Below are 22,664 nucleotides of genomic sequence, written 5' to 3'. Positions count from 1 at the left end.
TCTCCCTTTGTGTAAGCAGCAACAGTAAAAGCTACCTTAACTGTACCTTAACTTTAACAGCATCAACTCTTCTTCTTGATCTTATGCTGTGGTCAGATCTGCAAAGTTAAGCATGTATCTTGCTTTTTTGCTCCTCTGGCATTATGTCAAAACCCAGAAGTTTTGTATTAGTAGTTTCTCAGCCACTTTTCTATATCAACAGACATGCAATGCCTCTGACTTCTAGGGAATAACCAGCTTTGAAGTAAAATACATGCAGCAATAATCCATGCACACTTCATTAACTTCAGAACTGCTAAAGCAAAGTACTACTTAGAAAAAGCTGCAACATAGTAATGAAGGGTTTGGGTTTTATTTTTCTAATCCTGAAAGCTCCTTATCTCTATTCTCCATGTTTTTTCATTCAATTTACAGAAGTCCAAATTAAAGCTCATGTAACAAAAAGCCACTAAGTTTTGACTAACCTCTTCACTTCCTGCCCTACTCCCTCAATGCCATTCCTTTCTTCCTTAGGGGAATAAATGCAACAACTTGAACTGCTGCATTGTTTGTTTAAGATAACAATAATTTGAGTTGCTGAAATATCTTAAACCAGCCAAATTCTGCTGAACACACAAAGTAAATGCAAAGAAAAATTAAGATAGTGAAAGCCAGTAATTCTTTTCAAGTCTTAACTGAGACAAAGTGATCTCTAAGCACTACACTGCCAAAAGGACAGTATTTTATCTCTCGTCAACATGCATGCATCTTTTTCTACCACACCCCAGTCACATTTAAGAACCTTTAACATGGGCTACTGCAGGCAATGAAACTAGTTTACTGCTCAAATTTCAGCTGAAGCGTGTCAAAACAGGCTGTGTATATTAATGCTGTATCGAAGTGCAGCTGTAACCCTTCGCTGAAAGGGGTGCTCTTGCCCCGTGGGGGGGCAGCTGGAGGGGTATGTCGTGCCCAGAAAGCTGTGATACACCGGAAAACCAACTCTTAAAAGCCAGCGGATGCCCAAACCCGACACAAGATGTACAGCACGATGTGCAGCAGGGGCAGTGGAATAGGGCCATCTTGCTGTCACAGCCTGCTATTGCTCCAGCATGTGAAAGTGGCCTAAGGGGGCAGGCTCACTCCCGTGTCAATGCTTCCGTTTATCAAAAAACGGCACTAAAAGAAGCAATCCAGCCAACTTTTGCACCCTATGCTACATGCTCTCGTGCTTCACGAGTTCACGTGAAACAGCAGGAAGTAAATAACTTAAAACCAACCGCACTGGGAGGCAGGAGGAGTTAGCTTCAATAAGAAGGGACTGGGGGTGAGACACAGACAGACCTTGTCTCATTTAGGGATGATCAATCTTAACTGGAGGGCTTTGATTTTTAAGGAAAGACAGCAATTCCTTTTCATCATGGTGTTATAAAAACATTAAAATATGCTTAGGAAAACTCAATCAAGTTGTACTAGAATCGAAAGGCAAATTTGACTATAGTTTTCCTTGTGGGTGGATGACAGAGTAACTGATCTGCTTTGTCTGCTTTAATTCTTCAAATTTCTTCTAGCTGTGCTTCTGCCATTATCTTTCCCGCAGCACACAGTATTGCGGGTCCGTGCCTGTTTTAACATCGCAGGGACTGAGTGCTGGTCCCATGGGGCAGCAGTGGGGCACCCCCTGCCTCCTCCACCCCAAACCCACCTGCATTGGAGCTGGCAGTGCACACTGGTGTCCCTGGGCAGCACTGCCCCCTGGAAAAGGTTATTTAAGTGGGTGAAGCTACTGTTAGGGGAGACCTGTCCCTGAGTCTTCTTCACAGCAACCTGAATTGTTTTTCATTGGTTTTGGTTGTAGCTCCCTAGATGAATTTGCCTCGCATCTAAAACCAGGCAATATGTACTTAAAATATAATTACCATTAACACTGTCCTGCTAATTGCACTGAGATTATGTATATTACTGCAGTCGTTCATCCCCTTTCGTGTCCTAGACTCCTTGCTCACCAGGCATGCAGCCACCTCCTGCACTGCTTCCCCCCCCTCGGGGTACCACCCCGATCTCACCCCGCCACCTTTACAAATGCCTGCGTGCTTTATTCGCAATTCCCCACACAGAGCCTGGGCTCCCCCTCCGCGGACAGCCGCCCCGCGCTCCCTCCCTGTCGCCATTTTGTGTCCCCCTCCCCCGGCCGCCATCACAGCGGCACATCACTCACGGCAGCGGCGGGCGGGCGGGTTCACGCCTGGGCCGTGGGGGCCGCCATTGCCGCGGCCTGCGACGCTGCCAGGGGGCGCTGCGGGCGGCTGAGGAGAGGGGGGGACGAAGCTGTGGCCGCCGCTGTGTTTAAACAAGGGGGTGGTTTGGGGGGGTTCTTCTCCCCTCTCCTTTGGGGCAGGATTGGGGGTTTCCTCGGTCTATGCCCTTTTCGGCGGGAGTGGCGGGTGTCCCGCTACCCTGACCTTGGCTGTGGGGGTGAACTGGGGGTGAGGGGGTTGTTGTGGTTGGAGGGGAGCCTTGCTTACATTCTGTAGCAGATGACAGGCAGAAAAGAGGATTTAGTTGTCTGTGGGCATGTGGCTAAAATACTGCATTCTTAAGTGTCCCCCCCCCGCTGCCTCGTGAAGGGCAGCAAGGTATGTAGTGCAGGCAGAGAGTGACAGCCGTCCTGCAAACCTGTGTAAAGACAGCTGTCATGACAAAGCGCAGGCCTTGACAGATCCTAAATCCTGTCAACTCAGAAGTAATAATCCAAAACACGCCAGAACTTTCTGCCTTGTTATGGAAGTTGCTCTTTTTTCTGGTGCTTTATTTTCCCAGGCCAAGTCCCAAAACAAAGGATACCAGAAAAGCACCCCTATATATTAAAATGAAATTAAAAAAACACTACCAACAACAAACTATTTCTTTGTCTTTTCAACAGTCTAGAAAATTTAGATGCAAAATTGTTTGCATCTAATTTGATCAGATTCCATAAACTGAGATGCATACTTAATTACTGTTATCTTTTCATTCCAAATGTATCCCTCATTATTGTACCACAAACTGATGCCCCTGTCAGTTTATTTAGCAGGCTTTCTAGGGCTGTAACAGACCAGCACTTAGGCTGTAGCATTTGTAAAGTGTGTTTATTGCTAGATTACAGGATCCTGAGTGTTGGCTCACAATAGCCTTGATTCATCTGAAATTAAATGGTGACTGTACCCATAATTTCAGTGTGTCGTCCTGTTATTTCTCACTGTGTCATACATGCTTTGATAATACATTGCATTGCTTTTCCTGACTGAAGAGCTGAATTGAACACTCTTCTCAGTGCTGTTTTTTTCTCATCCAAATAGTTTTCAACTTATTTACATGTTTTGGCTTGCCATACTAGTGAAATAGTAGCTGCTATTGAATTCTCACAAACACACTTTTTCCCTTCGAGGACTTCAACTAGTTACCAGACAAGTCATATCATCACAGTGACGATTATTTTGTTTTGTATTGTTTAGGTGTTCCTGACAAAATAATTGAGAAGTGGAAAAACTGCTAGGTTGTAGCAAAGTTAGTAAATGCATCTGCTACTTGCTAGGGCACGTAACACTCTTGGGTCTGTGGCAGGTGAGAGTGGGGGGCACAAAAAGACAAACAGCAAAACAAAGCAATGTGCAAATACAACAAAAAATCCAGTGAGAAATACAGGACAACTAGAAGGGGGGTGGCAGCCCATACTAGTGGGAAATCATCCTATGCTTGTGCAAATAAGAAGGCCTGTTAGGAGACTGTTTTGTCTGCAAAGCTGCAGGCTTTTTAACCCTCTTTCTTTCCTCAGGTCTCTCGTGCCTCTCAACCGACATCAATTCTTTGTGGGAATCTGTTACCTTTACATTCAGTGGTGGTCTGACTCCAACATACCTAATTACTCTCTAAAAAGAATCTGTTTTATACATTTCAGACCTGAAAAAGGATTTTCATGCCAAAAGCTTGTCTACAGTTCTCAGCTATGCTTATGTAGTAGACTTAAGTACATCTGCAAGCCTTCTCCTTGTCAGTTTGCCATCATGAAAGCTGTACAACATCCATCCAATTTTGTTGAAGTTTTATTTGTATTGAAAGATCTTCATTACTTACAGATACTTTCTTTGCCATTTTCATACCAATAGAGGAACAGACTGCTTAAGACAGGGCACTATTTGCTGCTGCTTCCAAAGTCAGTGTTTCCCCCTGTCCACAGTCACCATCCTAGGGACCCCAGCTTCTCTTGTCGTGGTGGCTGCTTATCTCACAGCCACAAATGGCTTCTCTGGAGTCCATGTCTTGTTCCTCTCCAAAGGAACAGCTCCCCCACACTCTGATCTTGCCTAGGTTTGGAGTTAAGTGTTCGATTTGTTATCTAGCCACCTGCATAAATAAACAAACCTATGGCAGACCAAGCTTGAGGCTGTTTGCAGGGATCAAACAGCAAGCAGTGGTGCCAAAAAGCATAGTTGCCCGACAAGTTTAAGCTAACCTAAATTTACAGCATGCTGGAAAGAGGCAGCTCTGCCCTTCTGTTTGGCAGCATGTTGCCACTCCCACCCTTGTTTTGGAAGCTGATCCATCTGAAAAGTGGGGATTTTTCTTTTTTTATAAGGTTAATTATGAGTTCAAACAGGTTCTGGATCCTGTAGAACACATGGTTGTACAATTGATAGCACTCTTTCTGAATCTGAAGACGGAGATGCATCTGCCTCTAATCAATCCCATATGCATTATTTCATACATTCTGCTATTTGTTATGGTTTCCTATCATGTGCTAATTGATTCATTATATTTTGCTAAGCATACAGTCACATGCCACTCATTAGCAGTCCCATATGTTGAACTCATGTTGGATACCTTTAAATGCCATATATCCTGGCCTGACAGTCCTTCTATATGCAAAACAACACGTGTTGCTGACCTTCATTCATGCTTTGCACTTTAAACTTCCTGCTCATTAGTCTTCTATGTAATTCTTTAGTCACACTCTGCAGCTCTTCCTTATTGCAGTTGTGTAATGACTGTAATTAGAGCTGTTGATTACATAGATCCATGCTTTAGCCTCTGGTACTACAAAGTGTTTGAGAGGGGGAGGAAAGAATTTTGAAACACCATGTGACATTTTTGAAACATCCAGCATAGTTATATCAGTATAAAACCTGTGTTCAGATTAAGTTATGTTAGACCGTGGATGTCTTGCCTGTGTTATAGCTCTGTAAGTGGCTCAGAAAACATGACTATAGAAAAGCAAGTGTGGCTGTAAGGAGGCTAACTGGTTTCCTGACTACTTGCTGGTAGGGAAGTTAACTGGTCAGAAGAAGTAAGTGAGAAAAGATGAAAAGAATGGTGTATCCCATAACCTTACAATCCCATCCAGCAGATTTTTAGAATAAATTACAGGATCTATAGCTGCACTTAATTTTTAAGCCTTATAGAAAAGACAGACTATTTATGCTATTACTATTTACATATGTTGTGCCCTAAGATTTTCTGGAAACAGGTTGAATAGAACACACTTAGGTGGAAAAGATATTGTTACAGATTTCTCTGGAGTTATTTCTACTTTACATCTGAAGCAATGAGTACAGAAGTGGATCCTTTGTACCTGCAGTCTGAATTTGACATGGTTTCAGGTGCTGTCATGGTCTGTGAATGCCCAACATCAGCACGGTATAGCATGAGCTATGGAATTCACGCTGTGTGTTTCATATTCTGTTTACTGCAGGAACTACTGGCCTCCAGGAAAACAGCTGCACCCTCCCAGACTTTTATCTTCCAAGCCCCAAATGAAGCAGCTGAAAGCCACGTTGCTTGTAGATAAGAAGCACAAGTTGAGGGGGTAGTAAAGAGGCTGGCAGTAAGAGCTAGGCAAAAACCATCTCTCCAAGGAAAAGCTGGTGCTAAAGCATGGTGCATTGCAGCCCTGGAAGCAACTTCTACAGGAAGCAGGGAAAATAGCCCTGCATAAGAGCTTGTGTATCGCCTGGGCTGTCCCAGCAGCTACTTTGTGTGTGCAGCCTGCTTGGGCGAAGCCAGGCACAGGCTGGTGTGATTGCTTTTCCGTCAGGGAGGCTTGGCACTGCCAAGACCCCCCATTTCCCTGAGCAAAGACTCAGCCTGCACCATAAACCCTGTGGATGCAGCTGGGTGGACAACAGGGCTGATGTACCAGCCTCTGCACAGCTGGGCTCTGGGTAGTGCTTGGCTGCGACTTAACCAGGGTCTCAACCGCAGCCTGGGCTTCTTAACCAGGGTCTTCTCCAGGTCCCCAGGGGGATGAGATGGCTGCCCCTCGCTAGCCAGGTGCTGCTTTCTCGTTATTTTCCGGGTGAGGCTAAAGCTCCTGGGCTGGCTGGCTGGCTGGCTGGCTGGCTGGCTGGCTGGCTGCAGCAGCAGCAGCAGCAGCAGCAGCAGCAGCAGCAGCAGCAGCAGCAGCAGCAGCAGCAGCAGCAGCGTTTCTGGTGCTGCAGCCGCAGCTGCATGCGGCGATATCCCGCCCCTATAGCGCCCTTATTGGGTTCCTGGCGCAGGGGGTGTTGCCGCAGCGATGGCAGGGCGAGCGGGACATTGATATGCTGCTGCTGCTGCAGGGCGTTGTATAAGAAGGAGCTGCAGGGAGCGGAGGAGAATTAAGCAGGATCACATTTCTCCTCTGTGAATGGAAGAGGTTAGTGACTATTACTTAATCCCTGCTAACAGTAATTAGGGTCTGGAGGCACCGCTGTAGTTTTCTCACCCCACTTCTGCCCTCCCGAAGATGACTTGCAAAAAGTTTCCCCCTCCTCTTGGGGGTTCCTGCGAGCCTGGGTGCTCCCAGGTGCTGCCCAGATCCCCCCATGCAGGGTGGGCAGGCCAGCACCTGGAGCGGGGGGAGCAGAGAGAGGAGAAGAGAAAAGCCCTTTCTTTGGAAAAACGCCCAAGCTGCGCTGAAGCAGAGAATTAGCGTATAAGTCATATGGAAGTAGCCAAGTAGCATAGCGGGGTGGCTGGAGCACTGTGTGGTGAGCGAGCAAGAGTCCACTCCAAGCCTCTTCTACAAGGTGTCTGCTGGGCTTGTTTACAGGAGTGCTCAGTTTCCTGCAAACCCTGTTAAAATCTGCGGTTACTGCAGGTGTCTGACACCCCCTTTGGAAACAACAGCCCAATGCCCTTGCTCTACCTTAGTTCACCTGTGTGGAGATGATATTCTTCTGTGTTGAAAGGAATGTCATGGATGGGGCCATATTCCAGACCACCTTTGGTGGGAAAACGGCAATTCTCATCTTCCCAGATACATTATAGAATCCACGTGTAAAGTTGGCACTTTATTAATATTACTTTATCCTCTAGCCACAGCTGTCACTTACCTCTATCTTAACAAAAAAGACCACCCAAACAAAAACAACAATCAAGCCATGCATTGTAGCTCAGTCTACTCACAGAAAGAGAGCCTTTATATAACTTTCCTGGCATCATGCTGAACTTCTGCGTTGGAGGTTGTTCAAAAAATCAAGCTAGTGTTAATTAGGGCAGCAGTTTATTGAACTGACTTTGCGTGAAATCATTTTTATCAAACTCCTTCCATTGGTTTGCCAAATTAATTTTCCTGGATTGAAGATAGTCATTCAGCTGTTAGTTCTCTGACTCCAGTTGCTAACACAGAATGACACCATGCCAAAAATCAATAACGTAGTTCTTGAGCATCTTTCTGTCATTTGTGTGAATAATAGACAAATAAAGACAAATCTGTTTCAATAATACAAATCCAACCTGAAGTTTAGTTTTCACAAAATGAAGAGCAATACATATATATATACTCAGATAACTGAAAGGAGACCAAGTTAGCTAAATATCCTTCACAGATTTTTATGTTAAGAACTAGTAATATATTCTAAGCAAATACACAATAAAACTAATAGTGCTCTATATCAAAACCTCACTAAACAGGGTATTGTACTGTTTCGGTTGGAAACTGACAGCATGAAACTTCCTTCAAAATGCCAAAAGACTTAAGTTAAAGTCTGTTAACTGAACAAATGTTTAGCAAACACTTGTTTGCTAAAGTTAAAAATGAATAGGAAATATAACAAAAGCCTTAGTTAAAGTCTTACTAAAACTGTTGTCACAGGCAGTGGATGGAACTTAGACATTCAATAACTGGTATTTTAAATATTTAAGTATTTAAAATATTAATGATTAATATTTCTGCTATAGGATCAGGGAACTTCCCTTATACTCGAGGGCTAATATATTCTGGACTTGTCCTGCTAAATTCACATGGATGTTTTCAACAGACTTTTTTCTAATGAACCAACCTCACAGTTTCTTTAGCAAGTGAGCTCAGTTACTGTTTAGAAGCAACTGGAGTTTAAGTCAATGCAGTATGGTTTGTGTTATCCTTATAGGAAGGGCCGTACATATTTTATATATCTAAAGAGGAGAATCAATCTATTTTTCAGGGTTTTTAGTGTCCTTATTACTTTACAAATTGTGGTGCTAACCAGACATTTCAAGAATAAACAAAAAACAAAGCACCACATTCAGTTTTGAGATGATTCATTTTAAATATCAAGGAACCAAGCTTTTCTTTTAAATGAAGGATATCTGCAATATTGATTAGCTTCAGAAACTAAGCTCAGCAGATGAGAACTGGATGAAAGAACAGCTGTTTCATCTATGTACTGAAAATTAACTGTTCATGTTGAAACAAGTGAAAACGAACCAAAAAATGAACTGACCAGTTTTTGAATTAAACCTGGAATCACTTCCTATTTTGTACTTGAATATCAGAATTTCAGTAAGATGCAAGAATGAAATGCACAGTGGCTTTTTTTTATGGTAAATCTGAAGTCACCTCAAGTTTCCTGTGGCTGGTGGGGAGTATATATTGCATGCACTTCTGTGCAGATTTGTTGTAAGAAGTGTCAGTAGGTGTTTTCCATCGTTGCTGATAGGGGCCATTGCCATTTTCTCTGTGCTGCCCTCCTTGGTCAGGTAAGCAGCAGTCAGGAACAGGATGTAAAAACAAACCAAAGCTGGAAAGAAGTGGAGAAAGTAAGAGAAAGGGCTTGGGTAGGTGTCAGGGTTTGCAGTGGGAGAATAACTACCCAGGGGGAGAAGTTCCTTTGTTTGACATATAGTTGCATCAACATACATGGGGCCAGGAATAACCCTATCAGCTCTAATTTTCAGGCAACCGTTTATCTTTCTGAAGCTTGCAGTTAGTGCTCATTGTAGTAAAAGGACTTGCTCAATAAAGTACAGTATAAACATAAGGCATCAAAATGGTTACTTCATTGAAAGGGGAGGGAATGGGGCTTTCAGAAAAACTGTCTGAAAGCCAAGGCACTTAGCAGCTTAATCCTGTGTTAGAAAAACATTGAATGTATACATGCCCTGTTACAAGTTGGTAGAACAAAGGTTGCTGAGGGGCTGTCCCCCTGATCTGGAGCCAGCCTTGAGTCATAGAAAGTGTTCTTATGCATGTTGGGCCAATCTGTTGGGCTTACACCTGGAAACCTTATAAAATAAGTGCAATTATAATAAAAATATAAAAATACGTTTGACCTGTTTCTTCTCAACTAAACAAAAAGAACTTTGGCTTTTTTATGTGAACTCAAGCATCCCCTACACTAACATTTGCAACCCAGACAGAGCTCTACTGTGCTAATTGGAAAAAACTGCAGAAAACACACCTGACTGGGAAAGATAATGAAATGGATTTGCTAATCCTGTTATTCCAGATGAGTGGAATCCACCATGTAAAAGAGAACCGAATTTTCCTTAACAATATGAGTTCAACAGCATAAAAGAAGTCTCTCTGTTTCTACTTTTTTCCTCCTTAGTATAGCATTATAAGCCAGTTAGAAAGACCCTGGCTTGGGCAACTAGAGTTTCTGTTGTAGTAACTATCCTAAATGCCGAATTAAAGGCTGTACTGTGCTTGTTAATAAAGAAAGCCATTCTAGTAGCTCAAGTAATGTTACCATGTTTATTAGCTTTCCCTCTTAGTGAAATGTGTAGGCGGAAAGGGATCTTTACCATCTTGCTGCAACCTTTGTTCTGTGAGTGAGAGCAGATGAAAGCTGCCAGAAAGAATATAGAATTATTAAATAATCACATAATTCCTAAATGAGAGAGAGAGAAGTGGTACAAGATGTGAGGGAAAGAGTTGAGACCATAGTCATTCTCATTGAAACGCCATGGATGTTTTTAGCCATGCTAAGAGCTGTAAAGCCTTGTGAACCTTTCTGTTTCTAGGGAGAGCAGCACTTACTCACTATATACTGTCTTTTGCAGGCTCCAACACAGATCAGCAACAGAAGGCCGGTTAGTCTGTTATTTGGTGATGAATGTAGAGACTGCACTGGCTTGCTGGAGCTTGTCTTTGGAGTAATTAGTTAATTTTTCTCAGGCACAGCACAACCATGTGCAGCTGGAAGTGGAATCAGTATGTCTGTATAAATCTCTGTGTTTAGTCTTAGTGACAGATACAAACATGTAAAGGACTGAGGTTTTGTCCCTGTCAAATCAGGTTCATAACATACAGATGGAGAAGGTAATTCAACTCCTGGCCTCTGCTGTCTTCTAAAGCTGTGATTCTTTAGTGGCAAAAATCTGTGAGGAACTTGCAGAAAAGGATAAAATTCAGTGACAATCAGTGGCAATTCATTGTTAAGTGATGAGGTTAGAATAAACTGGAGTTGATACAGTTCTGGCATTGGACGTGACCGTGGACTTTGTCTGCTTCTGTTCTTGTTATTCAATGTAAGAAAAATGGACATGTATTTTCCTAACTATGCAGTACTTGCATTTGCAGTTTGAATAGTCTGGGATGCAGGGTCTCAAAAATAGGCCTGAGGTGTCTTAGATTCATTGATACTAGTGGCTAGTGGAAATGGTTGCTTTGGAAAACACGTTTTTTCATTGGAATTTGTAACATGGCAACAGCTGAGCAAAACTCCGATTTTGAAATCTATGTTACATTTACTTTCTTGCATTGTAAAGTAGAATAGCTATCCTTGCATTTAGCTCAGTATTTACAAAAATAAGGCATACTATCTGTTCTTACGTGTCTGTCATTTGTGAAGAGGTCTTGAGACCGAAGGCTGTTGAATAAATCTTTTCAAAATAAACAGGCCATTTGCCTGACTCTGATTACTGTTTAAAAATAACAGTATTCTGACAGGTGGTGCCAGCCCAGTCCTTCCTGGGTAGGTCTTGGTGACAACTGACCTGGTCTAATAATATTTGCAATATTGATGCAATGAAAACACAGCAAAATAATCATAAGAACATACAAGCTGGTCTGTTAAATGAGACTCAGAGTGGCTGGATGGCAGCTGGTCCTCTGTCAGAGAGAAAATAGACTCACATCCCTTCTCCTCTTGCCCTCTGAACAGGGAATGTGGCAACACAATTGCTCCAAACCCAGTTTTCCTGGTAGACTCCACCAGAAAGGTTGCTGCTTTCTCAAGAGGGCAGAAACGGGGAATACAGTCTTTATTCCCTGCTGGCTACAAAGGAGGGTCAATTTTGCACCGGGGAAATGTGCTGCACTTTTTTCCCCCCTAAATGCAAAGCCAGCAGTTTTCTTCCTTTCATGTACTCAGGTTGAGAGAGCACTTTTCAGAAAAATTGCTGGTCCTCAGCAGCTTACCACCATCCCCATCAGCTGGCTGATATCTTCCCAGGCGCAAATGGCCCATAATATCGGAAACAAACTATTCTTGTTTTTAGAGTATGGGAGCTAAATTCCTCCTATCCTAGGTGCTGCTAAGATACCAGCTCCTAAGGAAGCATGAAGGTGGTGCTGGTAACCTAGGAGAAGTAGCCATTAAGCTTCGTTTGGTTAAACAACTACTAAATGAGTCTTGAACTCTTCAGCATTCATCTTCGGGTTCCCATGCTACAGAGATGGACTTTTTCATCATGAGGCTTGTCATGAGTTGTGAGAACAAAAAGAAGTTCAAAGTACATTCCTTTACGGTGTGCTCATTATTACATTTAATTTCTAGCCCTTTCATGACCTTATTTTTGCTTATATGCCCATCTGGAATAACCTTTCCTATTCTAGACTGTGGAACCAAAATCTCTGTGGTCAGGGGAAAAAACATCCAGCCTGAATGCAGGTTAGTCGAATACCTCGTGAGTCTGGCTCACAAGACTCTGCAATGTGTTTGCAAATTGTTTGGCTGCAATGTTATACATTTTCCCTTGTTCTGTTAGATCCTAACCAAAGCAAGGATCTAAGTGGACTGGGAGGACATAACATTGCAGACAGTTATTGGTTACATATTCTGAATTGCTGAGACTAAATTACCTTCTTATCTGCATGAGTCTGACCATGGGAGGGAAGAGCAGAGGTTTAGTTTCTGAGACCTTATGCAGGAATCTGTAAAATAGTGACAACCTATAAATACACATGTGCAGTGGTTGTGTTTATGATACTAATGTAGGATACCTTGTATTTTTCTTTTTCTAATGATCAAAAAATGACGTGATTTGTCTGAAATGCGTTTTGTAGAGATGCCACAATCTTGCCTGAAATGCGAGTGACTTAAATATTAGAAATTAGTCTTACACAGTGAGTTTCTTAACCAGAACCTCAAAATGCTTGTTGAGTTATGCTAGCAGAAGACAATGAGAAAATAAGGCATTTAGACTGAAATTTTAAAAAGCTGCAAGGCTGAAGAAAGTAATGAGCAGGATTGCTGCTACGTTATAAAATACCATTTATGTTACCATTGGTAGCATAGGATGGTAGTGGTTCAATACAGCCACTTGCCTTTTTTTAGAACTCAGTGACCTCTTTAGCCACTTAAAGGAATGGTGCAGTTAAGGAAATGAACTTTTGAACGAGAATAGAGCTCTTTTCTTGTAAAAGTAACTGTTAAATCTTTTCACCAAAATACTGAAATACATCCACTTCATTTTCCTGCAATAAAATCTGGGTAAGAGAAAGATGTCTGTATTTATAGAAGAAGCTATTCACTTTGGAAATATCTTGCTTCCATGATCCAGTTCTTTTTCTACCTCTCTTACAAGGTATATTGCCCTCTTACAGTGACCTGAGTATTGCTGGCTCCGGAACATCTGTGGTAGTTGCTTCAATTGTTGCAAAGCTAGAGAGTTTTGCCCATCCTGCCTTCAACAGGATATTATCCAGCTACTCAGTCACAGTTGTTATAGTAAAATACTGGTGCACATTTAGTAAACTTATTTGGCAGAGGAAATGGAGGGTGAGTTCTTTTCGTTCTGATTACATGACCATACTGGTTTGTGTATTTAAAATATTCCTCTAGACAGGCCATCAGTTCCACTAGAACTGTTCTGCTCCACATTCTTGAAGGTGGATTGTGAGGAGTTGTTTTTTTTTGTTTGTTTGTTTGTTTTTTTTAAGCGAATTCATTAATTATAGATATTTGTACAGAGATTTTGGAGGGGGTTATGAGTTTTGTAGGTGCTGCCAGCAACTTCACTGATCAGTCAGTGAGATTTAACACAGTATTTAGAACCTACTGTGCTATATTGTATATAATGTCAATACACTGGCACAATCCATCCTGTATCCTCCAGATAGCATTACTGTGTGGACCCAACCATCCAGTCAGGTTATCATTTATAGTAAGTTTTGTATTCATGACACATGGCCATGCACAAGACAGGGATATCTATCTGTGAGTTGCAATAGACATTCATTTCTCTTTAAATGTGTTTTGAATATTAGTAGTTGTTGGAGAGGGTCGAACCTGGGAGGATCTTCTCTTTTGTTTGTGGTTGGACTCAACTTGATGGCTGTTTTTAAGTCCCTTTGAAGACTTTGTCTAGGAATGAATCTAGTGATGTTGGGTCTGTGAAGAGGCAGTTGTAAATTGGAACCATTTTGTAGGTCACTCTTTTGCTTGTTTTTTTATAATAGTTTCAATCTCCAGGTTGGCACACTTGAAGGTTCAGGTCTAGGCATGCTCAGAGCTGTCTGACTGTACAGGTAACCCAAAACTTCTGGGTAATTCAGATATCTGCTTGGCATATAAAACTGCCTCTCTGCTTGTAGAAATCTCAGGGTTTGATGGGGGTAGACCTAGGAATTGGGAGATGCAGAATTTGCTTTTGAAATGTCTCTGGTTATACACAAAGCACTGTTCCTCATAAAATTTTTCATGAGACTTAATGTGAAGTTCAGGTACTGTGGGAAATATACTTTTATAGAATCCCTGTAATCTTTGTATAAAACTTTAAAATTATATATATATATATTTTTTTTTTTTAAATCAGTGTGATATAAGTGGGATATCGAACACTCCCTCTAGTGGCTGATATGTCTGTAAATGTTTTTTTTCAGTTTCTTGGGTTAGTTTTAACAGAAGAGTAGCATGTCAGGACTGCTTGACTGCTAAATCACATTCATGAGAGAAGAGGCTAATGGCTGGCTTGTACACTTCTTGAGTGCTATGATGGTCAATAACATGAAGAATACTGGGCTGTAAAGTTAGGAGGGATTTGAGTTACCTCAGTTGTTGCTGTTAATTCAAGAGTTGTTTTTTTCCCCACAGTCAAGCAGTTGCTGTCACTGGTACTTTTTCAAATTTTAATGAAAATTGAGAGCTTCAATTGCATTTTTCAGGCTCTACCGAGGAGTGGTAGACTGATAAAATGGCAGAGGTACTAGCCATTGCGTGAATCATTTTTAAGATTACAATGTTATGCAAAGCATTATCTAATTTTGAAGTCATCTTAATCTAATTATAAAACAAACTATCAGTCACTACCAATTTATCTTAGAAGAGTGAAAACACTTTTCTAGGGTAGGGGAAGAGAAAGTCAGCCAAAAAATACACTTGCCTGGCCAGCTGCAGTTATCTGACCAGTTTCAGACAATGTGTATGTTGTTTGCTCTAAAGAGAATGTAAGGCAGGCCTCTGGTGTTACGAGTTGAAATGCTAATGATGGACACAGGGTTTCATCAACCATGGTATATCTTTATGGTGACTGCAGCTTGTAGCAGGAGTGCTGGCTTTTTGCTTTGGTAATTCTCAAAATAGGTCAGCTTGTCACAGAGCTGGGATGCAGTGACCTTTGGTGGACCGGAAGATAGGTATCATCTATTGGGTTTAGTCTGTAAAGATATTAAAAGAACAGGCTGGTGGCTGGTATGTGCTTTGTTCTTGTGCCTGCTAATATTACAGTTAGCAGCAAAAGCTCTTATTTCTTAATGTACTTGTGTGAGTATTCTCATTTATCAATGGGATTACTCATGATTAAAACTAAGCATGCATATCATTCCTTGTAGGGCTAGGATTTCAGATTAATTCAGCAGCAAGAGAAAGGAAATAAGAGTTTTCTTAATGTTGTACTTTATATTGTATTGTTTTAAATGGATATTTGAATACAAAATGTGGTTATAGCCACCATTCTAGATGTCTGATCTGTGTGGGATTTCCTGCAGCAAACAAGAAGAACAGAAGCTGTAATGATATCAACTTCTTACATTGCATTTGTCATCAGTAGGTCTGAGGGTGCTTTGTGGAAGAGATTCCCCTTCTATGGAATTGGGAGGACTGACAGGGAAGGGGATGCAATTTGCTTGCTTTAGATCAACCAGCAAAATTCTGGGAGAAACTAAGAATACAGCCTGGAAATACAGCTTTCCTGCATCTCCCTAGCCTAGTTCTGCATTTGTTATGCCCTCTGAAGAAGAGTGCTTATAGGAAGAACGACGGTAACTGAGGGGTAGATGCAGTACTTGAAAATATATTTCAGAGCATTTTTTCTGCTGTGGTTTATCATCATTCAGTTGTTTTGCAGCAAAGGCTTGAAAGCCACTCCTGGCATTGAAGTTAACCTGCAAAGCACTCCTGTATCTATCAAATGAGGTGGAGGCTGTGCGTCACAGAGCCTCTTACCTCGGTAGGTGAGACAGTGAAAACAAAATGAGCAGCACAGAAAGGGAATGGAGTGCACTGAGCTTACTTGGCATTTCCCATGTCACTGCCCTGTCAGCTACACCTCTTGTGATTAGCTGTGAATAAAGCTTACCTGCAAAATGCAGGTGTGGATGCGTAGTCTTCCATTTTTTTTAATTTTTATTTTTTTTGGTAGAACATGGAAAACTCAATTTTTGGAAGTGTAAGAGTCGGCACAGAACAGTCTTTGTAAGAAAGAGGTATTTTGAAAGCGTCTCAGCAGTTAGTGTTCAGCTGCCTAGCTGTGCGAAGACTTTGGCTTTATTGTCGTTCAGGGAAGCTGGGGACACAGATGGATTTAATGCCTACATGGGTGCTAAGCAGACAATTGTTGGAAGATGCATTTTGGGGGAAGGGTGAGCAGTTACTGGTGTTTCATGCCATTTTTTTTCGTTGAGTTAGGATTAACTCAGGGCTATTTTCTCCAGCCTGTGTTCTGGCACAGATGAGAATTTTAGCAATAATATTGTTTGATCCGATGAAAAAACAGGATCTGTCAATTGCTGATAGCTCCATACCACAGCTCATTCTCCTGAATGTTCACCTAAAAATGGACTTCACTACAAATAAATTGACAGTTATCTCTGAAAATATTCTTCTCCTTTTATTCTACTACCATGTACAAATTCACTTTCAAAAATTTTTCTAGCACATTAAAGCCCCAAAGAAACTTTTGGGTGGGGCTGGTTCTCTTTCCGTTAGTCATCTACTAATCAGCCACAGCCCTTTGGTTAAGTAATAGCTGTGATGAGGCTGCAGTTATGTGGAATTGTTTATTTACCCACCAGAAGTTTCACAAGACTCTAATTCACTCCAGAGTATTTCCTGGAAGCTCAGCATTGTAAGGTGGTGGTGTTTTTATGGCTTATTTTTATAAAATAAATACTGGAGCCCTTCATGTCTTCCTCTTAATTTTTTATTTTTGGGTGCCCAAAGGCAAGCTCATTTCTTTCCTGGGTAGCTTCAGCATTGGCAGTATAGGTATATCCGAAAGGAGTTTGTTGCCTGTAGAAAATAGCTGCATCAAGCAAAGCATTTACCCATGGCCCACCATTGAAACTGGCCATATACAGCACTACTCTGACCATCCTCTGCCCCCCCCAGTTGAAATAATATAATTTATCCCATGGCAGGGTTACAAACAAAATGAACCAGATTGAGAACGACTCTAGTTTCTTTGTGCATCTCTGTCTCTGGGACTCCATCTCAGAAGTGTTATTTGCCTTGTTTTTTCTCTTCTGACTAGTAACCAAATCTGAACCATAAAGGGTGACTACAGATGGAAGAAGGGCAACTGGACAAAATGATTATTCATGCTCACACATGCACGTCACAGCACTTCTGATTCAGTCCTCCACTGGGTGGAATATGAAATGTATTAGATACGGCTTCTTCCAATATGTTGCACAGTCTTATGAGTTTTGTGAAACGGTTTTGCTGCCAGTATGGAGTTGCAGGCTGTGGAGAGCAGCCTCACCATGACGTGAGTCAGGACAGCTGTGGACTCAGGAGTTGGCAGAGTTAGCTTGCAGAAGTATGTTTTAATAAAATTTTCCTTTCTACTCAGGTATTAATTCTGGAGACAGTATATCAGTTACAAGTGCGGTCATTTATTATTAACTGTCACTGCATTTAGTAAAGGTGTTTGGCACCTGTAACACAATGCCTGGCCAGATCTCAATAGGAACACATCAACTTCAACCTTGGCACCTAGCTGGAAAATCAGATTTTAATCAGAAAGCCTGGGCAAACAAGCCGACATAAATGTAAAATGATACAGGTGTGTTATTCAAATGGCATTTAAAAGCCAGGAAGGAAAGCCTGCCCTGGCTGTTTCCAGGGTACAGTGGTGCCAGTCAGGATGAAGGACCGTCTTCTGATGGCAGGCCGCTGTGAGAGTTGGCATCCCAAAGCTGTAACTCTCCTACCAGACCCTGTGTGCCTGCCAGGAAACTGCGGCCTAGGCTGCAATAGCCAGAGAGAGGGTTGTTAGAGATGGAGATGGAGGCAACTGGGGAGGGTTGGTTGTTACCAGCAGCTCAAGGACAATGTAAGTGGTTGGTCTAAGACTGTTAGGTCTAAAATTTTTCCTCTGAAACATGTGGACTGTAAATGGGCTTGGCAGGTTTTAGAGAGAATTTCTCCATGGCTCTCATTTTACATTCATTTCATTCTAGAGGGAAGTAATAAAGTGACGGTGTTGGGTGTTGCCTTTTTGACAGCCTCTTTCTTCCAGCAGGACTTTAGGTTAAAGCTAAGGCAGAGCAAAACCACAAATTTCCACTCTAGCACGTCAGTATTCAAACAATTGTTTTCTTCATCTCCATTCTGCTTTTTCTTCAAATTATGCCTTTAGTTAGGATTGTTGAAGCCAGTGTTGGGACTACTTCAGGTCTACTTCTAACTTCTACATACTCTGTATGTGCTGGAGTATTCCTTAAGCATGTGCAAAAGTTAAAGTGTGTAAGTAGTTCCCTCTGGAGCAAAGTGTATTTATGCCTTTGAATAATCTGCTAGATTGGAGTATTTGTGCAGCTCTTCCCTTTTCTAAAGAACACCAACAAAAGCCACACTGTCCAGCTTCTGCTTTCTCTGCTCCGGGCAGAGGCGTCTTGCTGTGAGCAGACAATACGAGAGTAAGACGTGGTGGTACAGGCGGTAACATGTACCAGCATCCCAAGTACAGTATCTGCCAGGGCTGGCAGATACCATCTGGGTATTTGAAATAAGAGATGTAGGGCTGGAAGTGTCCTCAGTGTTTCAACTTGCCCATTTTACAGTGACTGCTGTCGTCTGTCCAGGGTTCCCTTAAAAATCTCTATTGAGGAAAGTACCACAACCCTTGCCTCAAGGCTCTTCTGCTGTAACAGCAAAAACATTCGCTGTGATGTCTAATCACAAGTCTGGTGCAAAGGAAGCTCTGGAGAACTTCCTCAGTCCAGCCTGGGTTATGTTAGGAGAAAATGCTGGGCTAGATCTGAAAGCCTGGGAGGGACGGACCTGGTGCATCTTCGTGTCATCAGGTCCAACCAGTAGTGGGGCTGAAAATGTATTCCCAGTCAGCACAGATAGAGCACACATGTATACCACATATACACGTGTACGTGGCTGGCCACACAGATCACAATCAGGCACTCGGAGCACTTGTATAAACACAGCACCAGTGGCCTCATCCTGCTCCTCTCTGGCTGAGCAGGATGGAGGTCTGCTAGAGATAATATATATACATTTGCATACATCCACCTTGTACAAGGTGGATCCCTTCAGCAGCTGGGCTCAGATGCTCAGCCTGCCCGGTAGCTGTCGCTGTATCCTAGTCTCCCCAGTTGCTGGCATCTGTGCGTATGAATTCTCCCTTTCCCCTTTACTCTTAGCAGGAGTGGGAGCTGGCTGCATGTCACTGGTGATTGTATTCTGCGTTTGTAATTGGTAGGAGGGACGTGATAACTTGTCAATACTCTGGCTCTAGAGAGTTAAAGATTTAATGTAAGCAAAGATATGACCGCCTATAGAAGGGGACACTGGAGAGAGTGAAAATTCCCAAAGAATAACTGTGGAAATCAAATGATTCAACTATTGAACATGCAAAATTGAATTAACCTTGAAAGTAGTATTTTCAGATTAAGTGCTTGTATGCGAGGTTTCTGCTTCTCTTAAGATATGTGTGGCAGTAGTGTGGTAGTCATTTGAAATGGCACACTTAAAAAGATCAGACTGGAATTGTTCCAGGAAAGCCTCCCACATCAATATTAAGGTGATACTAGTACTGCAGGTGACACTGAAGGCAAAATGTTTTGATTTCTGATGTGATTCACTCATTCATACCTTTTGGAAAACTGCTGGAAGAACGTGTAAGGCTTTACTGAAATACTCAATACGTCATGGTACCTGTCCCCATCCTGTAATGTCTAGACATGGCATGAAAAATATTTCATAAATATGGAGATAATTCTTAAGTTCTGGCTGTTATCTTGCCTCTGCCCTGGCTTTGCATAGCCTTATTGATGTTGCACAACATGGAAGTTAGGTCTCACTTCCCTAAAGTCTGCTTCTCTGTGAGTGTTAGCAAGTTTTTTGAGATGTAAGGGCTGAAGTCCTGCTGTGATTGCACAGGGGAGGAATTTGCTCTGCGACTGATCCTTTTGGGCAAACTCCATTGCCTGTTTTGCTGCTGAATATTCCTGTTTTACTGCTAAATTTTCCAAGAATACTTAGGTATAGGGCACATTTTGCTACAGAGCTGTCTAGATCTATCCAATGGAGGAAACAAGCAGTGCAAGCACAAAAAGCTCCACAGAAAGCAGGGTGGTGATGGGCTGACGATTTATGTGTGGCATAAATGAGCCTCTTCAGCTAGATGCTTTTCTTGGCTCAACTTCTGTGTCATGCAGGGCGCCTGGACCAGTCTGCAGCCACCGTGCCCCTGGTTCAGAGAGGACCCTTTGTGGGGGCTGGCAGGGCAGCCTGCGACCAGGCCAAGGTGGCTGCCGCTGGGTGGTGAGGGGCACTCTTCAATCGCAAGCAGTGAGCACGAAGAACATCCCTTCCTAATCTTCTCACCAGCCCCTTTGCTTTCATACAGACTGTTAGGAGGGGCGAGGGTAGAGAAAAATGCTTTTGGATGCTGGCTGATATACCGTTATATCACTTTTTGGATATTTTTTTCTGAGCCTACAGGAGCCAAGGTTCAGCAGCCTTGAAATCTTTTTGTCAGAGCTTTAACTGAGGTCACGGGTTTTAAGAAGGCGTGGAAGGCAGGCACAGCAGTTTGTGGTTTGGGTTTACCCTTTCATCATTTTTGTAATTGAAAGGTAACTAGCTGTTATCCTAGGGTAAATGTTTGAAATAAGGAGTAAATTTTCATTTATTCACCTGGACTCTTAGATGAATGTCCTTTATTCTCTCTTCTGGTTCCTGGCAGTTCCCCAAAACATCTAATTTACCTTCCTCACTGAGCAGTTTCACCATTTGTTGTGGGAGCAAACGGAGGGTAATAAAAAGCAGCAGCAGGGATGCAGACATGGTGATTTTTTCTCAGCTGCATACATAAGCAAAGCTCTGCAATGCACATTTAGTCAATGTCTCTTTCTGTGTGAATGCTGTATTAACCTGCAAAACCTTGATGAGCCCGTGACCTGGGCCGAGTGGCTGGTTGCTGTGGCAACAGGTTGCGTAGTAACAGTTTTTGTTCCTGGGTTGAAATCATTTTCTCTTAAATTTGACTTTTTGGGAGGTCAGAAGTTAGGCATTGGATGAAAGTAGAAAACCTTTTCAAAGGAGAAGCAAAAAAAACGTTGATGGTCTGCAAAACGTTCTTTGTGGCAGTGGCAGAAAATAGTCAGCCCCCTGAGCTGCTGCACTTGGGTGAAGTGGCACACCAGAAAAAACCAGCAATTCTTGGAAACAAGATGGCTGTAGGAGCTTCAGGGGGGATCTATCTGCTGTGCGATTCCCACCCCTAGTCCTGCTCAGGGCGGTAGGCAAATATTAACAGCTTAAGACTCCAGTAACCTTGAAATTTGTGAACTTAAAATAAGTCCCTGATTAGCTGTTCTCCAGCTGGACTGCTTCTAAGCCACTGTTAACTGGGTCCTGACCTACACTGGAGCCCTTTATGAATCAAAATTTTAAGGAATTACAACCATACGCTTCAGAAGAGCAGTTTTTGTCCTTTTGGTGGATCTGCTTGATGAGATCCTGTGGGAGACTGCCCTGGAGGACCTAGAGGCCCAGTGTGCTGAGAGCAAAGCCAAGTGTGGCTCAGCACTGGCATGGATCAGCTCCTGACTGACCTCAGACACAAAGCCAAAGTGCATGGAGGCAGAAGCCAGGAGGGAATACCTAGGGGGGGCACTGAGACAGTGCCTAAGCTTGCAGGGACAAAGCTGGGAAAGGCCAAGCTCAGCTGGAGCTGAAGCCAGCAACAGGAAGGGCTTCTGTGGGTCTGCTGCTCCACTGGATCAGGGGCAAACAAAAATGGAAGGCACTCAGTGCCTTTTTTGCTTTGTCTTTCACTAGTAAGGCCTGTCCTCAGGCCTGCCAGGTTTCTGAGTCTACTAACAGAGCCTGTGGGAATGTAGCGTTACCCACAGCAGAGACAAGCAGGGATGTGGCTCTTCAGGCAATTGGTACACCTGTCCCAAGTACCAGGTGTCACTGCAAGGCTACTTGGTGATCAGAGGAGGTTCCTGGTGGCTGGAAAAGGGCAAGTATTGCTCTCATTTTCTAGGAAGGAAAGAGCGAGTGTCCTGGGAACTGTGGGCTAGTCACCCTCACCCCAGCCCCTGGGAAGACAATGCAGCAAATTCACTTGGAAGCCATCTCCAAGCACGTACAAGTTATTCGTGAATGGCCAGTATTGGATTTGCAGAAGGCAAATTGTGCCTGATCAATCCAGTTGCCTCCCATGATGAGAAAGACTGGTGCTGTCGACAAGAAGAAAACAGTGAATGGTTTTAGGCTTGACTAGCGAGGCCTTTGGTGTGTGGTCTCCTGTAGTAGTAGCCTTATGACCCGTTTGGTGAGATGTGAACTAAGTGAGCTATAAGGTGGGTGGAAAACTGGCTTAAAGATTTATGAGCTCTGACACAAGCTTCAAGCAGCAGCCTTCGAATTTGCACAGTCACTTAGTGTCATCCCACAAGGATTGATATAACAGCCAAAATTGTTAAATGCTGTTACTAACCACCTGGATGATGGGATACAGTTCAGCTTCAGCAAATCTGTGGAAAAAAATCA

General features: G+C 42.7%; 2 protein-coding genes across 2 annotated transcripts in view; one reads left to right on the top strand and one right to left on the bottom strand.

Moving 5' to 3' along the window:
- The window catches only part of LOC118250948 (cytochrome c oxidase assembly factor 1 homolog), a 52,970-nt gene extending 50,699 nt beyond the window's left edge, over window positions 1-2,271 (bottom strand). The window contains exon 1 of the mRNA XM_050709022.1: window positions 2,198-2,271. The gene's annotated coding sequence lies outside the window, so the exon portion shown is untranslated. The remainder of the gene's footprint in view (window positions 1-2,197) is intronic.
- A 4,257-nt stretch (window positions 2,272-6,528) lies between these two features.
- BLVRA (biliverdin reductase A) overlaps window positions 6,529-22,664 on the top strand; it is a 31,132-nt gene continuing 14,996 nt past the window's right edge. The window contains 1 exon segment of the mRNA XM_035552593.2: window positions 6,529-6,649. Coding sequence (XP_035408486.1) covers window positions 6,641-6,649 — 9 coding nt within the window. The 5' untranslated portion in view covers window positions 6,529-6,640.

This window comes from Cygnus atratus, chromosome 2 (genome assembly GCF_013377495.2).
Source record: "Cygnus atratus isolate AKBS03 ecotype Queensland, Australia chromosome 2, CAtr_DNAZoo_HiC_assembly, whole genome shotgun sequence".
NCBI lineage: Eukaryota > Metazoa > Chordata > Aves > Anseriformes > Anatidae > Cygnus > Cygnus atratus.
This window is presented reverse-complemented; position numbering and strand designations above follow the sequence as displayed.